We start from the raw sequence: 22,479 nt of genomic DNA, 5'->3' as shown, positions 1-22,479 counted from the left end.
TCTTCTGCTCAGCTTGGAGCTGTCGAAGTGTGTGTGTACTGGGAGCGGAGGAAGCCCTTCTTCCCACCTCCAGGAAGCCCCAAGAGGCAACTCAAATCCCTCCCCAGAAGTGTCCAAACACCACAGGCCCAGGCCAACCACACCCATCTTCCAGATGAGGAGCCCAAGGCTTATTAGTGAAGGACAGCGCTGTGCTCTCAGACTCTAGGGACGGAAACAGCCCCTTCCCAGGGGTCCCGCCTGAATGGTTCACTGCAGGCAAGCACCTGGCCCCGGGCAGGCACTGGGGGGATCCGGGATCACGTCCTGAGGCCACTGAGCATGGTCAGCTGCACCTCCACAGGTGTGATGCCAAGTGTGGGTTGGACCCACTGCCCGTGGTCCTCTGAGGCCCCTCAGCGCTGAGGCTGAGGCTGCAAGAAGCCAGTGCAGATCCAGGACAGGGGTGCCTCCTGTGCCCCCCCGGGGGCGCCTGCAGACATGGTGCTCAGCCCTGAGCCCCCGTCTGCCGCCAGCCCCTGTCCCACTGTGCAAAGGAGTAAAGTGAGGTGGGCCCAGCGTGATCTGCCAAGGTTGCTGGTGAGTGGGTGAAGAACAGCAAGGGACCAGGCGCTCAGGTGATCTGAGCCCAAGGCAGATGCCAGCTCCCTGACCCAGAGCGGAGTGGAACTCGGAAAGCCACCATCCACCACCACCCCCTCGCCCCACCAAGACCCTGATGGCCCAAGGATCTGAACTCCAGCTCCAAAATTCATGCAAATTCAATACTCTACTCCATAATATATCTGGGTTTGTTTTTATATAAAAATAACCTTTTTCCCTAAATTTTTGCGCTAGGAAAACATGCCATGCTCACCGTGTGGCTTTATATACCATGCCCCCAGCCCTGGTCCCGTGGGGTCTACAGCCATGGCCTGAGGGTCGTGAAGCAGGCGGGAAGGGGGCCCAGGACGGCGGGCAGGGTCCTCAGGCTGAGGCAGGGCAAGGTGGGGGCAGGTGGTGGAGCCTGGCTGGGTGGCTGGGTGGCGCTGCTTTCACTGGTGGAGGTAGGCTTCCAGCCACATGTTGCCAGACTTCTTCAGGGACCTGGGAGGTGGGGGGGCAGGAAGAGGTAAGGGACTCAAGTGCAAATATCAACCCCCTCCTCCCACGATGATGAATGTGAGTAGAGATGTCCCCATTCCCCTGTGAGTCCCTGTCCCCTGGGGCAGGCAGCTGGGTGGGGCTGGAGGGGAGGACTGGGAGAGGAGGCTACACGCTCGTTAACTGGAGCGGGACCTAGACCTTGAGTCGGGACGGGGGCAGCCAAGGCCAAGTCCAGGCAGGAACCAGGGTGGGCCTGTCTCTCCTTCACCCAGCTCTCTCTGTTGCTTCCTCCTGCTGAGCCCCGCGACCCAGAGATCTGTAAGGCTTGGAATCTGCCCACCAGGAGCCTGACATCAGGCAGAGGAACCAGAAACGTCAAGAACTTGCTAGGAAACCCTGTGCCAGGTGCCCTAAAGGGGCCACGCCAAGTGGCAGGGGCCCCAAGGACTGGGCTGGGAAGGGCCATGAAAAAGTAGGCAGGACTGGTGGCTCAGTGGTTAAGAATCTGCCTGCCAGTGCAGGGGACACGGGTTCGAGCCCTGGTCCAGGAAGATCCCACGTGCCGCGAGCAACTAAGCCAGTGTGCCACAACTACTGAGCCGGCGCTCTAGAGCCCGCGAGCCACAACTACCACAGTGAGAAGCCCGCGCACTGCAACGAAGAGTAGCCCCCGCTCACTGCGACTAGAGGAAGCCCACGCGCGGCAACAAAGACCCAACACAGCCAAAAATTAACTAATTAATTTCAAAAAAAAAAAAAAGGAAAAGTAGGTGTTCCAACACCAGTATAGAAGGAAGGGCATCCAAGTAAAGGGAACAGCATGTGCTAAGGCACAGAGGTGGAAGAGCTCTGGCTGAGGATCCGGCCTCTGTTCCCCACTGCCAAGGCTACCGTCAGGGCCAAGCCATGTCATCCCTGGACAGCTGCAGGAACCCCCACTCTGCTCTTTCTGCCCCATCAGTACATTCTCACAGTCAGAGCATCTTTCCAAAATTGTGCCCCCCTCCACTCAGCAACTCTCCCACACACCTAGCACACTCCTGCCTCAGGGCCTTTGCACGGCTATTCCCTTGCCCCAAATCTGCTTCCCCTAGATGTCTCCATGGCCAGCCCTCTCCCCTCCTCCCTGTCTTGCTCACACATTGCCTTCTTAATACCACCCACCGTGCCACCCCACTAAAAATTGCAACCCTGCCTGCACCACCCAGTCCCTCTCCTGCCCCCACCCTCAGGTTTTGTGGTTTTGTTTTGTTTTTTTGCCGAAGCACTTCTCCCCTTCTCACGTTTGCTGTAATTTACTTATTTTAACTGCCCTTCTTCTGTTTCCTCTGCTCAGATGTCAGCTCCAGGAAGAAAGGGATGTCAGCCTGTTTTGCTCACTGACGTATGTGTAGCACCAAGGACAGGGCCTGGGCCTATGGTAGGTGCTCCCTAAACCCTGGCCACGGGGGCGGACGCTGGGAAGGGAGGTCACGGGCTGAGGGCAGAAAGGCTGATCGGAAAGGCCTTGGATGCCAGCTGCTACAGAGGAGCCCACGAGCTCAGAGAGCCACGTGGGTGCTCAGGACGGGGCTGACCAGGCCGAGGGTGGGCGGGGGCCCCCAGGGAGCTACCGTGAGCAAAGAACCCTTACCCGATGATGTCCACCAGGGCGGTGAGGAAGGGCTTCACCTCGTAGCTGAGGCCGTGCTTGGCGCACAGGGCCTTGACCAGCGGGGCCACCCTGCGGTAGTTGTGCCTCGGCATCGTGGGGAAGAGGCTGGGGGCGGGGAGAACGTGTGCTGGCACCCCCACCCACCCATCACCCCCTGGGCCCCGCTCACCACCTCTCCCGGGCCCTCCAGGAAATCCAGGGCTCACGTCTCGGCCTCCCTGGGGGAAGACTGGACAGAGAGGCTCAGGCCTCCCTCCCACCCCCGTGGGCCCCCGGGGCCTGTGCTCACTGGTGCTCAATCTGGAAGTTGAGGTGTCCGCTGAACCAGTCAAGGAAGACAGAGGGCTCCACGTTGCAGGTGGCTGCCAGCTGCCAGGAGCGGGCGGGGCACACATGAGGGGGCTGGCACGGAGCCCGACCCTGTGGCAGCCCCATCAGCGCCCCCATGCCTCTCCACTGGGACCCCACCCCCACCCCCAGGATGGACCCCGCCTCTGCTGCCCACCTGAGAGCTGGCCCAGTCCCGGTGCTTCTCGTGGCCAATCTCCTTGGGAATGTGGTTCATCTGTGTGATCCACACGAACCAGTGGCTCTCCAGGACCCTGTGAGGGGAGGCTCAGGCGCTACCCCGTGTCCAGCTGACCACTCAGACCTGGGCTTCAGCTTCCCCATCTGTACTACGGGATTGCAGCAACCCCTCCCCACTAGTGTTTAAAGCAGCTGAGTGGTGCGGGGGCCATTGCCAGGCTGAACCCAGAGTTGCCCTACTCGAGACGGGGGACACCCCCGGGGCCGCTCGTGAGCCAGGCCGCTTCCCTGAGGCCTGCCACCCCCAGGATCTTGCCACTTGACAACCCAGGGAGACAGTACTGTCCCCATTCTGCAGATGGGGACATGGAGGGCTGAGGTCAGGGGCCCCTGCCGCCTGTGTGTGAGCTCCCCACACCCCGCCATGCCAAACCTGGCCATACCTGACAGCCACAAAGAGGAGCAGCGCCCCGGGAACACCGTAGAAGGGAGCGTAGGACAGGAGGAAGCGGGCATAGAAGCTGGCGGCCCAGAGCAAGTCCTGCAGAGGAGTGGGGAGGAGGGCGGAGGCCTCGAGGCGGCCGGGAAGGGGCGCTGGGTCATCCACCTTTGGCTTGATGTGCCTGGGCAGGCACGTCACCGCCCCTCTCTGGGCCTGGGTGTCTCAGCCAAGTAAGTGGATGGGATCCTTGCCCTGCCAGCCTCAGGGGGCTGACCATGGAGGTGAAGGTGCTGTGCAGGGGTGTGGGCTGAGGGAAGCCTTGCCCGGGAAGACAACTGCCTGGCAGAGGGGGCCCAGTGGATCCCTAGCCCCAGGGAGGACACCCCACCGTGAGAGACCCACAGCACGCCCTGTGCATACGCCCGCTCTCCCCCGGCAACCACACACAGGCACACACTCACTCCCCCTGCGCAGGTGCACACGCCTACCGCTCCATCACTGGCACGCCTGTTTGCGTTGGTTGAGAGGGGCTGCCCCCTGACGCCCCACCTCCTGCCACCACAGCTGTACACCCAGGGGACCCGGGTAGGGCCCCCACTCACCGTCCACTGCATGCACACCAGCATGTACGCCAAGTTTTCCACCTCGAAGTTCACCAGGGTGAGCAGTGGTGGGCCGACTGCAAGGAGGGGCATGAGAGGGCTCAGGGGTGGGGTGGGGCACAGGGCTGGGGGCGGGACTCTGCTCCTCCAGGAAGGCCAGCGGCACTTGGTGCTGGTCCCTTCCTGCTGGGATGAGCCCGCATCACCCACAAGGCCTGGTCCTCACTCATTCCCTCCGTGTCTGAGCCTCTCCAGGCCGGTCCTCGCCCCGCCACCTCCTGTGCCTCTTCAGCAGGTCGGCACCAGCCTTATACATCCGCGCCCTTTAATCCTCACCTTGTTGCCCCAACGACTGCCCTAGAGCTCTGGCTCTCGCCATGAGGTGAGGGTAGGAAGGAACTCTGAGAGCTCCAGGCAAGGCTGTGGTTGCTCCCTTCTGCCAGAAGGTACCCCAGGCAGAGGGAAGGGCTGGGGCAAAAGCCTGGCGATGGAAGTCGGCATGGGCTGCAGGCTAGGGCAACCAGAGAGAGGCCGGGAGAGACCTGGAGGTGCCGTGCTGAGGGGGCTGGAAGCGTCAGGTGGACCGTGCGGGCCCCGGCATGGCTCCCACCCCCAGGGGGACAAGCGGACACTCACTCAGGAAAAAGTACAGGTGCTGGTGGTTGTAGGGTAAGTATCTACGCTTCTTCTTGCCGTACTGTGGGGACAGGCAGCCGTTGCGGAGGGCGGCTCTCAGGCCCTCCTTGTCCCGGGCAGGGTCAGGGGGCCGGCTGGGGCCCAGGGGCCAAGGCAACTTTGGACTCTAGCCAACTGGGAAAGGGGGAAGGGGTACCCCCAGAGCAGGGGCTCAGCCTGGAGCTACAGTCGGGGGGCTGGGCCAGGGGCTGGGCCACAGCAGGGGGTTCAGGGACTACCAGTTCCCCTCTGCTGCAGGCCCAGCCCGAGCGTGTCCCCCGGGCACCTCGACAGACGACTCCCCCAGAAGGAAGATGGGTGCCACGGTCACATCCGGGTCCTTGTGGAAGATGTTGGGCTTGGCGTGGTGCTGGAAGTGGCGGAAGTTCCACCAGTGGGCAGAGAAGCCCTGCAGGGGAGGGGGCTCTCAGGAGTGGGGCCATGCCGCGCCCCCCTCTCCATGGCAACCGCGCACTTGCGCAGACCCAGGGCGGCCCCCCCCACCAAGCCCCTGGCTGCCCACCACCCGCCCCCAGCCTCACCTTCAGCTGCCCCATCACAAACTGCTGGGCCACGTGGTTCCACCGGGACTTCCTGAAGATGGAGGTGTGGCCCAGGTCGTGCTGCAGACACCAGCTCTGGGCCTGCGGAGACGCAGGGTCAGGAGCTGAGGCAGGGAGCCTCCTGGGGCCCAGCCCTGGGCCCCGGCCAGCCCTCCCGGCTCGCAGGGCACCCCCAAAGCTGGCACTCCACTCTAGACCCTAGTAGTCCAGTTTCCTCGGGGGGTCCAGGGGCTGCGGGTCTGTCATGGAGCTGTAGGCGGCAGCCGTCCCGCTCCCAGCCGTGGGCTCCCTCTGGGCTTATTAAGGAAAGAGCTTCCTTCGCATATTTAAACTGCAGCTTGACCCACAGATACACACTTATGGGACTGGTCATTCCTTCATTCATTCATTCAGCAAATATGTCCCGAGCGTCCATGTGTGCCAGGCCCTGTGTCTGTTGGTCAGTTTAGGTGGCTGCAAGATAGTGCTGGGGGTCACCTGGGAGACGGCCAGGATGAGGGCGGCCAGGGTGCTGGGCACCCAGCCGGGGCCGAGGAGGTAGATGATGAGCCAGGCGAGCACCTCCATGGCCAGGATGTGGCCCAGCAGGAAAGCGAAGAAGGTAGGCTTGGCCTCAAACAGCTTCATGTCCTCGACCGCCCGGCGCAGGGCTCGGAAGTCGTCGATCAGCTGCGCCTGCCACAGTGGCACGGCTGCTCAGCCGAGGAAGCGAGGGAGGCCCCAGGCGTCCCCGGAACCGCCCAACAGCCACTCCTCCCAGCGTCAGGCCCAGTGGGTCTGTGGCCGAAGGGGACAGAGGGACGAGAGTGCCCAGCCTGGGGTGTGAGCTGGGTTGCTGGCAGGCGGCAAAGGCTCCTCCGCCACCCAAAGGGTGTGGGGTACCTGAGAAGCAGGGAAAACCCCGAGAGGGCAGCTCATCGAAATCCTCATCATAGATGGGGATGCAGGGCCCAGAGCAGGGAAGGGGCTTGCCTGGGGTCCCCCAGCAAACGCTGGTGCGGGTGTCCCTACAGCTCTGCCTACAACTGTCTGCCCAGGAAGGGATGGCAGACCCAGCCTTGGCCCCAGGGCCCCTTGGGATAATTCGAATGAAGCTGCTACTGGCAATGCCTTCCATCCCCTCCAGCCCCCCACTGGGGGCTTAGCCTCCACCAGGGCCCTGCTCACATTCTGGGGTCCATCCTGGCTGGGCTCCTCCGGGGCCAGCTCTCCAATCAGCAAGGGCTGCAGGAACTTGCGCACAAAATTGAGGTCCTGGTGGAAGGCGTGGAAGGCGTCCTGAAGGAGAGCAGACAGTCAGGCGGACAGACAGACCGCTGGAGTAGCACCCAGAGGCAGCAGGCAGAGACAAAGTGGAAGGGCTGTTGATGGAAGGGCAGAGCAGGCAGGCAGACAGGCAGACAGGCAGGCAGGCAGGCAGGCAGGCAGTCCGCTGGTTTTTCAGCAGTCACAGAAATAGGACCACATGGGTCAGCCTTGCCTGTGAGCCCTCCCTGGGTGCCCCAACAGACATCCCTCGCCTGCCAGGCTACAGCTGTTTCACGCCACCATGGGGCCCTTCCCCAAATTTGGTCGGGTATTTTAAAATCTGGATTTACAGGGGACTTCCCTGGTGGTCCAGTGGGTAAGACTCTGTGCTCCCAATGCAGGGGGCCCGGGATCGATCCCTGGTTGGAGGAACTAGATCCCACATGCATGGCGCAACTAAGAGCTCACGTGCTGCAACTAAGACTCGGTGCAGCCACGATGATAAATAAATAAATATATATATTTTTTAAAAGTCTGGATTGGGACTTCCCTGGTGGCACAGTGGTTAAGAACCCGCCTGCCAATGCAGGGGACACAGGTTCGAGCCCTGGTCCGGGAAGATCCCACGTGCCATGGAGCAACTAAGCCCGTGTGCCACAACTACTGAGCCTGCGCTCTAGAGCCCGTGAGCCACAACTACTGAAGCCCGCACGCCTAGAGCCTGTGCTCCGAAACAAGAGAAGCCACCGCAATGAGAAGCCCGCGCACCGCAATGAAGAGTAGCCCCCACTCGCTGCAACTAGAGAAAGCCTGGGTGCAGCAACGAAGACCCAACGCAGCCAAAAATAAATAAATTAATTAATTAATTAAAAAAAATAAATCAGGATTTACAGAAAGTTCTCCCTGGAAGACTCTGATTCCTTTCCTGAAAGGGTTTGACTTTTCCAAAAAGATCACTGGAAAGCTTTCTTGAAATCATATGCTTTTCTACTGGGTCACAAACAGATTAATCAGTTTTCACAAACACAAACAGTGGGTAAAATGTGGGTGAGGAAACTTGTTAACTGACGACCACTGGGCCACCGGGAGAAAAAAAATCAGTCGAGGACCACACAGCCCGAAGATGCTCAAACAGTTAAACTCACTTGATTTTAAAAGCAGGAGTGGAAAATATAAGTTTTTTAAACAGTAAGTTAAATAAACAATCTAACATTCCTGTGATTCTCTGTCATGGGGGCAGGGTGCAAAGCAGGAGAAGGGGTTGGAGGAAGAGAGCAACCCCAGGAAAGATAAAGGGCTGTGGAAAGGGACCAGTCAGGAAGTGACCCCCACTTCTAGGACCGGGCAGTTCTGAAGTGTGAGTAAACTTGAACTTCACGCTTGGGACTCACTCAGTCTTCCTGATCTAGCCCTGGTGTCACTCATTTTTGTTCATAGCTCTTCAACCAATTTTTATCTTTGCACGTTCAGAAGCTCTCTCTGAGCGCGCCAACCCCCAGCTGGCCAGCAGCCTGAACCGTGGAGGCAGTGCCCGGAGTCGTGGTGGGTCCCCTTGGGCCGGGGAAGGTGACTGCTGGCTGCTAATGAGCCTAGCAGTGCCTGGTGGGTGTTAAAACAGCAGGGCCCCTGTACTCACTTCAGGACATCCCACACCGTCCCATCCCCGGGGACAGAAACACCTCAGGCCCCTCCACCTCCCACCTAAAGGCCACCCCTGCAAGATTCACCCAAGGGGTCCCCTTTCTTGCTGCCTGCTCTCTTACTGGCCCAGGGCAGTCTGAGGAACTGGGGGCTCAGAGAATGTAGCTTCTGGGATAACCGAGGCCCTTGGGAAGGCTGACTTGAGGCCCCTCCCTGGAGCTCATAATAGGGGAAGGGGTTGTATAGGTACAGACCTCACCTCACGAGGTTAGAGCCTTGATGGAGGGGCAGCACCCCTGAGGGGGTGGGGGAGGGGAGGCTGGCCTCACAGGAAGCTGCCCTGGGCGCTGGCCTTCTGGGGAGCCGCAGGAGTGACACTGGCTGGGGAGCTAAGAGGAAGACTGCTCTTGTGCTTGGTTGACCCCGCTTACTGTGACCTTGAGCGAGTCTGTTCTCCTGCCTGGAACTAGGCAAATCCAGGGGGAAAATCAAAGGGGCGCGCCCCCAGGGCCTTTCGGGCTCTGGACTATAGAGCGTTAAGGTTTTTTTCTTTTTAATTATAGTCAAACACACATAAAATTGACCATCGTCACCGTTTTGAAGTGTCCAGTTCAGTGGCATTAAGTGTACTCACACTGTTGGGCAACCATCACCGCCATCCATCTCCAAAACTTTTTCATCTTCCCCAATTGAAACTCTGTCCCCACCCTAGCTCAGACATTGTGTCCGCTCCCCTGCTTCTTTCTTTCTGGAAATAAACTTCCCCTTTAACATTTAATATACTACCAAGGCATCATAAGTATAAAACAATATGTACCTTCTTTGTTACAAATGGCCAAATTCAGTGACTGGCACCAACGCCATCACTCTGAACTGTTGACTCTTGCATTACGATGGCTTCTGGCATCTGCCTTCAGTATGCCATTAGCTATTCTCCCCAAGCTTCCCAAAGAAATCCTCCTGGATCAGCAAATATTTGAATAAATATTTGAATCTGCATACTCATAAAGGACATCAAATTGGTTTTGCCTCTGATAGCTTAAAGTTGATTCACCCACATACTATATAGACTTATGTAGAAGACTGTAAAACGGGTAGAAAACAACAGTAACGAGAGAAAGCTAAGTTCCAAGGTCTTGGAAATCAGCAAAGACAGTCTCCCAAATAAATACCCACCTTATTTGGCAGAATTTTTCTTGGTTGTGAATTTTTTGCTAAAAGAACAGTTTCATTATAAAGTGGGGGAAGGCTGCCAGGGGTGTTTTTCTTAGCTCCTTGGATTTGGGAAGTTTTTGTGAGATGTCTGTGTGTAGTTTCATAAAAGTGCATTGGGACAGTGTCAGGGGCTGTGCAGAACTCGGAATCAGAGCAGTTTTTCTTTCTTTAAATTGTTTTGAATTTTATTTATTTATTTATATAGCAGGTTCTTATTAGTTGTCTATTTTATACATATTAGTGTATACATGTCAATCTCAATCTCCCAGTTCATCCTCCCCCCCCCCCCCCCCCCCGGCCTCTGGAAACCACCATGCTGCTTTCTGTCTCTACAGAATTGACTCACAGAAACTGCCCTGGCGGTCCAGTGGTTAAGACTCTGCGTTTCCACTGCAGCGGGCACGGGTTCCACCCCTGGTCAGGGAACTAAGATCCCACCTGCTTCGAGGTGCGGCCGAAAAGAGAAGAATTGACTCGTAGAAGAGGAATCGTACGGTATTTGTCCTTTTGTGACTGACTTGTCACTTAGCATAATGTCTTCAAGGTTCATCCACGTGTAGCATGTCATAATTTCCTTCCTTTTTAAGGCTGAGCGAGCGTTGACTCTGATTACCTCTCGTTTTCTTTGAAACCCCCCTGGTGGCACACAGAGCCCAAATGCACACAGAGGCACACGGCATGCTCACAAAGAGTGTGACACCAGAGGTGCACACGTGTCACGGAAGTGCAGTGCCTTAAGGATGCGCCTCCACACGTGCAGACACCACCACCGACCCACTAAGGCTCCCAGACACGCTTGGGAATACGCGCACAGGCAAGACCACAAGAACAGACACAGCCTGGCACACACACAAACTCACAGAACAGATGTGTGTACTGTGGCTACGGCCCCAGGCTTTCCTCTCTCCCAGCCCCGCTCTCTCACGACCTCTGTGTCTGTTCTGGGGCCACCCCAGCGCCCGGCAGACCTCAGATGCTCCAGGGCCATGCTGAGGAGCTGTGGGAGCAGCTCTCCCTCCCCAAATCCTTTCCCTTGGTCCTGATTCACCCAAGCCAGGCCTGGAAATGCCCTGAGGGAGGACAGAGCCAGGCTTGCCCGAGGGACCCTCAGCCAGGCATGTCCTTTGCACTGAGGAGGGAAGGTGTGAGCGCCCTCAGGTCCGGGCAGGGACATCCCAGAGTTGGTGGACAAGCCTTCAGCTGGTGGGTGGGAAAGCGCGGGGCCGTGCCAGGTCCTCGGATAGCAGCTCGGGTTCCTGGGGCTGGGTGGGCACTGCTGAGCCTGCGCTTCTTGCAGTCTGAGTACCAACAAGGTGGGTCGCTGGCCGCAGACCAAAACCTCAGCAAACAGCTTTTTCTGGAACATTGGCTTGGGCCATGTGACTCAGTCCTCTTTGGCCTCTGCCTAAGGATTCAGGAGCTGGGCAGAAGACTCAGAGAGGTTGAGCCACTTACCCAAGGTCACACAGCTCCATTTGATGGAGGTTGGACCAGAACTTGGTCTGACTGTAAAACTGTGCTTGTGGCCACTCGGCAGTACCCCAGGGTGGCCACTCCTGGTCGGAGGGGAGGCAGTGGCTCTCCTAGGTGGAGGGAAGGGGCCCTCATCATGAGGCTGGTTACCATCCCGAGTAGCCAAGGATCTGGCTGCTCGTAGACTGGGCTGTGGAGCTCAGGATGGTGGTCCTGGTGTTTCTGGGGCTGCACTGACCAAGTTTCAGTGTACTGCAGGAGGCCCCACCCCTGATGTGCCTGGAAACGTCCTCCCAGGGGCATAGGTGCAAACTTTGTGACCCTCCCCCAAGGGGGTGGCAATTGAGGCCTCTCACTAGTTCTTGGAACAGAGTTGGGTGAAACTTTTAGAATTAAAACGATGTCTCTAAACATAAGCTGCGGTTGGCAGGGACAGGCCCTTGTTCACAGCGGTGGCCTCAGAGCCCTGCACAGAGCAGAGGCAGGATGGCAGATGTGCATAAGTGGGCAAGGAGCTCACAAGTCAGGTGTCTGAACCATTTTGCCCGTGAGGGAACAGAGGCTCTGGCCTGCCCAGGTCAGAGTTTGTAGTGGCAGAGCTGGGATTCGAATCCAGGTCTATCTTCTGTGAAGTCCCTGCTCTCCCAGGACGGAGCTCCCACCCAGCCTTGCTTCAGTCCCTGGAAGCCTCAGAGTGGCTCCTGCCCTGCCCCCACCCCCGCCTTGAACTCCAGGTAGCAGCTGGTTAAGGGTGGGAGTGGGGAGACTCAGGAGCCAGCCTGCAGGGGATGGAATCTGAGCCGCCACTTAGGAGCTGAGCCCTAGAGCCACAGACAAGGTCGCACCCCCTCTCCATCCTATATTTTGCCAGTAAATCAGGAACCACAAATACCCATCTCGTGGAGCTGCTGGGAGGATTGAGTCAGTGCAGGCAGAGCACTTAGAAGGGGCCTGGCGTCCAGTGAGATTCAGGCCCGCAGGCCTGAGGCAGGAGGGTGGAGGTGCGCCCTGCTGGTCACGTCCTGGCCAGCCTGAGGCTAGGAAACAGGAGGGGCTGGCAGCCTCCTTCCACCCCAGAGGTAAGGTAGGGGCGGGGACCATTTCTGGTCACTTCTCCAAAGAATCTGGAATGTTCCAGATCAGGAAGGGGGTAGAGCAGGGAAGGAAGCAGGGCTGCTAGGGGCTCAGGTGGTCTGGGTCTGCTCCTCTTAACCTCAGGGGAGTGGACACACCCAGGAATTTCTTCCTCCCTCCCTCCCTCCCTCCCTCCCTCTCCTGGGTGGGAAGATAAAGCAGGATCTCACGCCCAGGTCAGATGCTCCTTCCCATCCTCTCCCTGGGTCTCCTCACAGGAGGCCAACGGGGAGGCACTATCAGTATCCCCATTTTATAGATGAGGAAACTGAGGCCAAAGGGCACACAGCCCTGAACATGAGCATCAACTCCCGCTGGAGCAGCAGAGCCCAGCTCAAGGACGGATGTCCTCAGGAAGTTGCCCCTGTCCCCCCAGCACCCCTGGTGTCCCTGGTGACAGGTGTGGTGGTGGTGGTGGTGGGGGTTCCTCCATCCAGCACCCTTGGCCTCACAGGTGTCACTGACCCAGCGGTGGCCTGAAGTGGCCAGGCGCTCTGGCCCCGGGTCCTCTCTCCACCACTGAGCTCTGGCTCTTTCCTGCTGCTGTTTCCTGAGAAACCCATGGCTGCCACTTGGGCATCCTTGGGAGGAAATGCAGAGGGACTGCCAGCGTGCTTAGGATACTAGCATCCCCACCCCCGCTCCCCAAGTTCCTGCCCAGCACCATACGATCCGACGCCTCCCCCAGGGCACTGCCATCCCCCTCTTGCCCCACCAGGGGCCTGGGTGGGTGGGGACATTGCAGAAAACATCCACACAGCCCAGAGAGGTCACACGTCATGGGGAGTGGCCCTTAGGCAGCTTTCAAGGCAGCTGGCATGGTAAGCGGAAGCAGAGTACGGCTTCCTCGGCTCTGGAGCCAGGTTGTCTGAGCTCCTGGCCAGCCCCTGTCTCCGGCCCCACCCTCGCTCCAGAGCCTCAGATCTGCCCAGGCCTGCCCCCCCCAACTCCCAGATACAAACCCCACCCTCCAAGCCCAAGGACAAAGGCCCTGCCCTTTGAGGGTTCCAAGAAGGTCCCTTCAAATCACCCATATTCAACCTCAGTCTCCTCATCTGCAAAATGGGCTAACGCTAGGACTACCTCTGAAGTCTGTTTTCTCAAGACCACACTGAGCTAAATCCTAATGGTTCCTGTTGGTGTGCCTGAGCCCACAGCATCACCTGCCCCCTGCCCTGGACATACCTGCACGCCAGGGCCCAGGTGAATGGCCACCTCTTCCAAGTGGCCTCCCCTGGGGAGGGCAGGTCCCCACCATCTCTTCTCTTAATGCCTCCCCCTTCTCCTAGGAGGCTCTGCCTTCCCGCTCCTCATTAGGGATCTGTTTAAATGTATATCAAATTCCCCTGGCTTCCCTGCTCTGCCCTTCAAGCTCCCCTTAGAATAAAACAAAAGTCCTGCTTCCCCTGCTACCTCTGGACCACACTGCCTGCCCTTCTCCTCACTGCTGTGCTCCAGCCACGCTGATAGCTGATAGCCTTGCTGTTCCTTAAATGCACGGAGTACAGTCCCACCTCTAAGCCTTTGCCCTAGCTGGTCCCTCTGCCAAGGAACATCCTCCTAGCAGACTTTTTTTTTTTTGGCGCAGCATGTGGATTCTTAGTTCCCCGACCAGGGATCAAACCCGTGCCCCCCTGCAGCGGAAAAGCGGAGTCCTAACCACTGGACTCCCAGGGAAGTCCCTCCTAGCACATTTTTTTGTTCACAGCTGTATCTTCAGAGGTTAGAACAGGGTTTGGCACGTAGGATATGCTCGTTGCATATCTGCTGTTGGATTTAATGATTTGATCATTGAAGAATGAATGAATGAATGAAATAAACAGCTAAGTGGCAGTGAAGCAGGTGGTTAAGAGCATGGGCTGTGGATTCAAATCCCAGACCCATCATTTAATTTCAAGTCACTTTGCCTCTCTGAGTCTGTTTTCTCATCTTTAAAACGGAAATAGCAGTAAGAGCACCTGTCCCATAGAGGTATCGTGAGGATTCAAAGAGGGAGTATCTATAAATCAAGCACTGAACTCGGAGCCTGGCACATAGTAGGTGCTCGGCACCCAGCCCTGGTAAACCCATGACCAGCAGCGGCTGGGCCTCACCCCTCCATGGCTGGCTCCACTAGTCTCAGGCCGCCTATGACTCTTTGACAAACCTGGCCCAAGGCCCAGAGCACTCTCCCCAGGGTACCCGGCTTTGTATCCCAGGATGGCCACAGACTGACTTCACAGCGCAGGAACTCTGGGCATTTCCTGGCAGGAAGGCTTTTGTGGCGTGAACAGGAGAACAGCTGATGGGCAGCAGGGGCTGCTAAAAGGTGGCTGCGGGAACAGAGCCCGGCAAGATGGCTGCCCCACCCCCACCTGTGTTCCAGGGCCGGGGATGGCGTGCCTGGGGTCTGGGCTGGACCACACAGGGCACTGGGGTGATCTGATCCCTGCTCTGCCCTGTGGGCCCACCACAGACAAAGACTGGGGTCCCCCAACCCCAGCCTCCTCACAGCCCCTTTGGCCTGAACAGACCAGGCATTTCTGGCAACTCCAGCCCAGTGTTTGGGGCCTCGGGGAAGCTAAGAGATGGCCTAACATCATGTCCAGTTACAGCCATGAATGAACCAGACAAGGTCACCCAGCAAAGAGGTGGCTATGCCATGGCTATCCACTGCACTCTATAGTCTGCAGGGCACACTCACACTTATCAGCTGGCAACATACACTGACCAGGAACAACTACATAGCAGCTCTGGGACCACAGAGTTGAGAAGGCACAGTCCCGCCCTCAGCCGGCTCACTGTCTGGCCCAGCTCTCCCCACTTTACAGATGAGGAAACTGAGGTTCAGAGGAGTGACATGCCTGGCTCCTGGTCCCTCAGAGCCTCCAATGGCAGAGCCGGGACCTGGCCCCAGGGAACGGACAGAGTGTTTTAATGGAAATGGGAAAACAGACCTTACTGGTGATGAATCAGTGAGAAAACTGTCACGGGCGGGGGGGTCTCAGGGTCTAGAGCTAAATGGGCTTCCCACACGGGAGGGCCCCCAGCACAGACCTGGGCACCAAGCAGGAAAAAACGATTCGTAAATATTCTCCATCGTCTTCCTCTTGCCAGCCTCCATCCCGTCCGACAGATCAGAGGTTGAAAAAAGGCCAGAGTAGCCACCCCCAGCATCCTGGAGGGGTGGCCAGGGCTCAGCCAGGCTGAGGGGGGAGGGGCTGTGGCACCTCATGCCCCCCACGCCCTGGCAGCAACACACACATGTATAACCACGCACACACACACATGCCTCGTTCGCACGTGTACAGGCCTAACACGGTCACACACTCCCTGGCCCACAGTCAGCTCCAACTCCGTGGCCACTGCCAGGCCGCTCAGCACTACCCACCAGGCTTTCTCGGTCAGTTTCTAGAGTTTCAGGAGGTTTCTGACCCTAACCTCTCAGCTTCCTGGGGGAGTGAGGAAGAGACACTTTTCCCCCTAAAAGAGTCCCAGGAAGCTTGCGCAAGCCATGGGAGAAGGCAGTGGGCAGAGAGCAGATATTTCTGGCAACAGGGGCACTGACCCTCCTGCGATGGGACACAATCGCTTTTGTTATCTAAAGTTCCGCCAGTTAGGGATTTATCCCCTGGAATCTTGAAGACCTTCCTGGTACCCAGCGTGACCAGCCTAGAATTTTGGATGGTCCAGGACAGAGTGTCGCGGCCCCAAGTCCTATTGTCCAGATGGGGACTGTGGGAAAAGGGGCTGGTGAGGAGTCTCATCCTGACGCTGCTCTGCCAGATGATCCCACTGGACAGGCCACATTCCTCCTTGACCAAAACATGTCTGAACATGGCTGGAAAGGGGAAGCTGGGGTCCACAGGGGCCAGCCTGTTTCTGGGGTGAATGTGCTTCCCAAAGAGGCCCACCTAGCCTGACTAGCAAAATTCTGCCCCATGCAGCTGTTAGCCCAGGAGAGGTGAGTCACGGCTCCTCAGAGCCATTTACAGCAGCTCTTGGGAGAGCCACAGACCTCTAGGCCTCACTCAAGTTTTGCTGCCCAGCCTCCAGCCTCTGATGGCACATCCTTGCCAGCCCCTGGGGAGCCCGCCCTACCTCTGGCATCCAGCAAGCGTTCAGCATGAAGAGCCTGGTCTGGGAGAGCCAGCACTGAGAGGAGGAACCTCAGAGCATCAGGGAGCCCCCTCACCAAGGGCCAGTGCTTTCTGCCATGACACACCCACCTCTGAGAGCCCCTTCCTCCCGCACAGATCTGCTCCAGCCCAGCCCTGGTCCACTGCCGGGTGTATGGGTCCTCCATGCTGATGTGGTGGTCTCCTTACTCCACATCAGGCCCCGGCTAGTACATCCCAATTCTGGGTCCCCCGCCGGGAGGTCAAAGGTCAGCGAGAGTAGAAAGGATGCTAAGGCCCCGCCGGTGGAGCAGGGCACGGTGCCCACGAGCAGGCCCCAGCGAGCGCTGGGCTCTACCCCGCCAGCGGTGGGCGGCCTTACCGTGGCGTCCTCGGCGCCGTGGTGGCCGATGAGGCGGCTGCCCCCCGGGTGCCGCTGTGCCCAGCGGCTGATGTCGTAGACGCGACGCTCGATGACCAGCCACTTGTCGCCTGGCAGGTTGTGCGGGCGGATCTGCTCCCAGCGAAAGGTGGGCAGCGTCGCCCCCAGCTGCGCAGGTCCCCCTCCGGGCTCCCCGACGCCGCCCATGGCTGCGTGCAAAAGTCCTCGCGAAGCCGGGACCTCGCCGAACGAGACCGCTTGAGGAGCGAGGCCGCGTTCAAAGACCTCCTCCGCCGCCACCCGCTGCTCCGCGGCCCCGCCCTGCCGCTGCGGCCGCCGTACGAGCGTGCGCCGGGCTGTCTGCCGGCAACTTTTCACTCCCTTATAATCGCGCTGACAGCGCTCGCCTCGCCCTCCCCGCACCCCGGCCCCTGCCGCCGCCCCGTACCCGCCCCAATCCCGGCGCAGCGCCTTGGCCCCCATTGGCTGCGCCGCTCTCTGGCGGGGCTGGCGGGGAGGGCCGTGTCGAGGCTGGCGCGCCCCGCCCGCGAGGCTCCGCGGCCACAACACCCTGGCCTGCGGGGGGCACCGTCCGCAGCCGGGCTTGCGCTCGGCAGGGCGGGGGCGGGGCGGGAGGGACGGAAAGCCCACAGCCGGCGTCCGCCGCGCCCTCGAGGGTCTGGTCCGCGCCCAGTGGGGCCCAGAACAAGAGTCTGCGAAGAATGGGCTTCCCGCTGCGCCTCCTAGAACGTTAAACCCTGAGCGCTCAGAGGTGGGGACACTACCTAGGGGTGACCATAAACAGCTCTCAAACCATGGGTCCCCGGAATCGGCTCAGCGAGGCCCCTCTATCGGGGCTGAGGTTACTGGCCTGACCGCCCTCCCCCCGCCCCTGCCCCGGACCATCTATGGAAGTCGGTGGGCTTCCTGCCTTTGGAGCTGCAGGGTCCGTGATGCCTCGGGATGGCCATTGAGGCAGAAGGGGAGCAGGGGCGCCAGAGTGGGGAGTGGGGTGCTGTCATTCACCGGATGTGGTTGCTCTGCTGGCTGGCTTGCTCGGTACGGTACCCTTGCCTATTTTTTACTTAAATTCCTTCTGAGAGTGTAGGTTGCTCCCCTACACTTTGTAGTTTTTTTGAGACAAAGGTACGTGTTCCTAAAAGTTAAGAATTCACAACTAACACCGAATGAAATCAGGCTAAGGTTATGCTACAGGGCAGGAAGTGTCAAACTTGAGTGCACGTCAGAATCATCAGAGGGCCTGTCAAGACACTGACTGCTGGGCTCATCCTCGGAGTGGGACTCAGCAGGTCTGCTTTGGGGGCAGAGAATTGTGTTTTAACAAGTTCCCAGGTGATGCTGATGTGGTGATGCGGATGTCCTGGTTTGGGGAACACACTTTGAGAACCCTAAGCACAGTTCTCTGATGTGCTAAAATTTTATTTTCGTTTAACACTTTGTAGGAAATCATTGTCACTAATGTTTGTGGGACAGGTTGGGCAGGATCCAAAGAAGGGCTTGAGGGGTCGTGTGGGTTCTCCTTGGTACCAGAAGCACCTGCATTCGGTTGCCAGGACAACCAGTAAGGCCTTGTCGCCAGCACAGCCATGGGCGGCCTGAGCCCTCTCCACTGAGGCATCCTCGAACCCCTTCCCTGAGCATGTGTGGGGATAGAGGAATGTGGTTGGCAGCTAAGGCTGGAGGTGACGGCTGATGCCCCTGCCCCCACCACGTTCACACATGGGCACAAGGATGGAGGAGGCGTGGCCCTCACCCTGTCTTCAGCAGCCGTCAGTGGTCGGTTGCTGACACCTGACCTGTTCCCTGGGCCCCAGCCTGGTGTCAGCTCATGGGAGGTAGTGGGGAATTGAGTGGGTTAGAGCCTCCACCTGCCCCAGCGGCCCCCAGAGAGATGAGGCAGATGAAGGCCCTCACAGGATCCCCTTGGAGGTAAAGCAAGGACAGGGCTCAGGGCCAGGCCATTGCCTCCAGTTACTTCATCTCAGCACGGGGAGAGAGATGGCTGAACCCTCCTGCCACCTGGAGTTGAGTGGCTAAAAGCCCAAACTATGTCTCCTCCCCAGAGCCCAACCAGCAGCTTCCCACATTTCTCTGCAGGCCTTAGGGACTTCCATAGCCTCTCTGGGCTTCAAACCAGTGGGGCTGGCAACTTTCCTGGAGTCAGGGGCCCTGGGGAAACTAGGGATTCCATTGTCTCCAAACCCCCATCAGGGCAGCGAGGCCCCTCAGGCTACTTGGAAAGAGAGAGGGACTACTTGACATTCCTGAGCTGCCAAGGGGCCACTGTCAGGGCTTTGGGTTTAGGCAGGGGGAGGGGGAAGTACCCAAAAGGCCAGGGAGGGTCTGGCCAGCTGGAGCATTTTTTTGGGGGGGCACATGAGGTTTGAAGAGAGCCCCTGTCCCAGCCCCTGCTGGGCTTCTCCACGAGCTGCTAACACAGCCTCTTGGATACGCTGAAGTCTCCACACCCCTACGGTGCAATCAGCCACTGTCCTGGGGTCAAATTATGTTTGTGTAGGCCGCATAGGGGCGACGGTGGCCCAGTCGGGCAAATTTCCGAAAAACTCTGGGCCTACCAGAAAGAACAGTCACAAAGCCCAGGCGTTTGTTCTCCAGCAGACACGCAAAGCGGACCCAAGTCAGAGCTTTGCGATTTGGCTTTGAGTTAAAGCTCACCACTTTTCGAGCTTGGTTATTAGGCCCTAGACACAACTACTCAGTGAAGAGTTATTATTCATTATTCAAGAGCCCTAGCAGCCATGAAAGAGTCTCCCTGGAGGCATCACTACGATAGAACAGTAGAGCTCCTTAGAATACCCCATAGTAAAAAAAAAAGAGGCTGTGTACAAATGGCCAATGGGCATATGAAAAGATGCTCAACATCTCTAATCTCAGAGAAATGCAAATCAAAACTACAGTGAAGGGGGCTTCCCCGGTGGCACAGTGGTTAAGAATCCGCCTGTCCATGCAGGGGACCCGGGTTCGAGCCCTGGTCTGGGAGGATCCCACATGCCATGGAGCAACTAAGCCTGTGCGCCACAACTACTGAGCCTGTGCTCTAGAGCCCCCGAGCCACAACTACTGAGCCCACATGCCGCAACTACTGAGGCCCGTGCGCCTAGAGCCCGTGCTCCACAACAAGAGAAGCCACCGCAATGAGAAGTCTGTGCACCGCAAGGAAGAGTAGCCCCCCACTCGCCGCAACTAGAGAAAGCCTGCGCACAGCAACGAAGACCCAACACAGCCAAAACTAAATTAATTAATTAAAAAAACAAAACAAAACAAAAAACTACAATGAGGGCTTCCCTGGTGGCGCAGTGGTTGAGAGTCCACCTGCTGATGCAGGGGACACGGGTTCGTGCCCCAGTCCGGGAAGATCCCACATGCTGTGGAGCGGCTGGGCCCGTGAGCCATGGCCGCTGAGCCTGCGCGTCCGGGGCCTGTGCTCCGCAACGGGAGAGGCCACAACAGTGAGAGGCCCACATACCACAAAAAAAAAAAAAAAAAAACCTACAATGAGGTACCACCTCACAACAGTCACAATGGCCATCATTAAAAAGTCTACAAAAAAAAAAGTCTACAAATAACAAATGCTGGAGAGGGTGTGGAGAAAAGGGAACACCCATACACTGTTGGTGGGAATGTAAGTTGGTGCAGCCACTGTGGAAAACAGGATGGAGATTCCAAAGAAAACTAAAAATAGAATTACCATATGATCCAGCAATCCCACTCCTGGGCATATATCCAGACAAAACTATAATTTAAAAAGATACATGTGGGACTTCCCTGGTGATGCAGTGGTTAAGAATCCGCCTGCCAATGCAGGGGACACAGGTTTGATCCCTGGTCCGGGAAGATCCCAAATGCAGTGGAGCAACGAAGCCTGTGCGCCACAACTACTGACCCTGTGCTCTAGAGCTCGCAAGCCACAACTACTGAAGCCCATGTGCCTAGAGCCTGTGCTCTGCAACAAGGGAAGCCACTGCAATAAGAAGCCCGTGTACCACAACGAAGAGTAGCCCCCGCTCGCCGCAACTAGAGAAAGCCCGCATGCAGCAACAAAGACCCAAAGCAGCCAAAAATAAATAAAATAAAATAAGTAAATTTATAAAAATAAATAAATGGTAGGGACTGTGTTTTATACAAAAGAAAAAAAACCAGATACATGCACCCCTATGTTCATAGCAGCACTATTCACAATAGCCAAGACATGGAAACAACCTAAATGTCCATTGGCAAATGAATGGATAAAGAAGATGTGGTATATATATATATATATATATATATATACACAATGGAATATTACTCAGCCATAAAAAAGAACGAAATACTGCCATTTGCAGCAACATGGATGCAACTTGCAATTATCATGCTAAGTGAAGTAAGAAAGACAAAGACAAATACCAGATGACATCACTTATATGTGGAATCTAAAATATGACACAAATGAACCTACCTACAAAACAGAAACAAAGTCAGGGACATAGAGAATAGATTGGTGGTTGCCGAGGGGTGGGAGAGGGTAGGAGTGGAAAAGTATGGGGTTAGTAGATGCAAACTGGTATATATAGAATGCATAAACAACAGTAGGAGAAGGTCCTACTGTATAGCACAGAGAACTGTTGAATATTTTCAATATCCTGTGATAAACCATAATAGAAAAGAATATGAACAAGAATGTGTATGTATGTATAAATGAGTCACTGCTGTACAGCAGTAATTAACAAAACATTGGAATTCAACTATACGTCAATTAAAAAAAACGATAAGATATCACACAGCCATTAGGATGGCTATTATCAAAACACACCAGTGAAACAACTGCTGGCAAGGATATTGGAACCCTTATACACTATTGGTGGCATTGTAAAATGGTGCATCTGCTATGGAAGACAGTATGAAGTTTCCTCAGAAAATTCAAAATAGAACTACTATATGGGGGCTTCCCTGCTGGTGCAGTGGTTAAGAATCCGCCTGCCAATGCAGGGGAGACGGGTTCGAGCCCTGGTCAGGGAAGATCCCACATGCCACGGAGCAACTAAGCCTGTGCGCCACAACTACTAAGCCTGCGCTCTAGAGCCCGCGAGCCACAACTACTGAGCCCACATGCCACAACTACTGAAGCCCGCACGCCTAGAGCCTGTGCTCCACAACAAGAGAAGCCACCGCAATGAGAAGCCCGCACACCGCAACGAAGAGTAGCCACCGCTCACTGCAACTAGAGAAAAGCCCGCGTGGAGCAACGAAGACCCAATGCAGCCACAAATAAATATTTTTAAAAAGAACTACTATACCATCCAGCAATCCCACCTCTAAGTAGCCAAAAGAAGTGAAAGCAGTGTCTCAAACAGATATCTGTGTTTCCATGTTCATAGCAGCATTATTCACAATAGCCAAGAGGCAGAAGCAACCCAAATGTCCATCAGCAGAGGGTGGATAAACAAAATGTGGTCTATGAATACAATGCAATATTATTCAGCGTTAAAAAGGAAGGAAATCCTGTCTCAGGCTACAACACAGATGAACCTTGAGGACATTATGCTAAATAAAATAAGCCAGTCATAAAAAGACAAATACTGCATGATTTCACTTATATAAGATCTCTAAAGTAGTTATAGAATGGTGGTGGCCAGGGATGGGGGAGGGGATTTGTTTAATGGGTACACAGTTTCAGATTTGCAAGATAAAATAGTGCTGGTGGTGCAGTGGTTGAGAGTA

At 56.7% G+C, this 22,479-nt stretch overlaps 1 protein-coding gene across 1 annotated transcript; it reads right to left on the bottom strand.

Annotated features, from left to right (window-relative positions):
• Window positions 1-777: 777 nt before the first annotated feature.
• FADS3 (fatty acid desaturase 3) lies at window positions 778-17,109 on the bottom strand. Its single transcript, XM_007462163.1, has 12 exons — window positions 16,741-17,109; window positions 6,718-6,828; window positions 6,028-6,225; window positions 5,530-5,631; window positions 5,274-5,396; window positions 4,949-5,009; window positions 4,313-4,389; window positions 3,712-3,809; window positions 3,246-3,342; window positions 3,030-3,109; window positions 2,720-2,845; window positions 778-1,086 (listed from the first exon to the last, which is right to left on the bottom strand). The coding sequence occupies exons 1-12, from the start codon at window positions 16,945-16,947 to the stop codon at window positions 1,035-1,037; spliced, it is 1,332 nt and encodes a 443-aa protein (XP_007462225.1). The 5' UTR covers window positions 16,948-17,109; the 3' UTR covers window positions 778-1,034.
• Between the last annotated feature and the right edge of the window lie 5,370 nt (window positions 17,110-22,479).

Source organism: Lipotes vexillifer, unplaced genomic scaffold, assembly GCF_000442215.2.
Source record: "Lipotes vexillifer unplaced genomic scaffold, Lipotes_vexillifer_v1.1 scaffold1129, whole genome shotgun sequence".
Taxonomy (NCBI): Eukaryota; Metazoa; Chordata; class Mammalia; order Artiodactyla; family Lipotidae; genus Lipotes; species Lipotes vexillifer.
The sequence above is the reverse complement of the archived record's forward strand: the minus strand, read 5'-3'. Positions and strand labels throughout refer to the sequence as shown.

What these genes read in the sequence shown, in the direction of transcription:
- FADS3 (XM_007462163.1), bottom strand. Translation starts at nt 16,947, where the DNA reads ATGGGCGGCGTCGGGGAGCCCGGAGGGGGACCTGCGCAGCTGGGGGCG. An exon ending in ACGGCGCCGAGGACGCCACG is followed by an intron (nt 6,829 to 16,740) that starts GTAAGGCCGCCC and finishes GCTCTCCTTCAG; the next exon opens with GACGCCTTCCACGCCTTCCA. An exon ending in TGGGGGAGTCGTCTGTCGAG is followed by an intron (nt 5,010 to 5,273) that starts GTGCCCGGGGGA and finishes CTGTCCCCACAG; the next exon opens with TACGGCAAGAAGAAGCGTAG.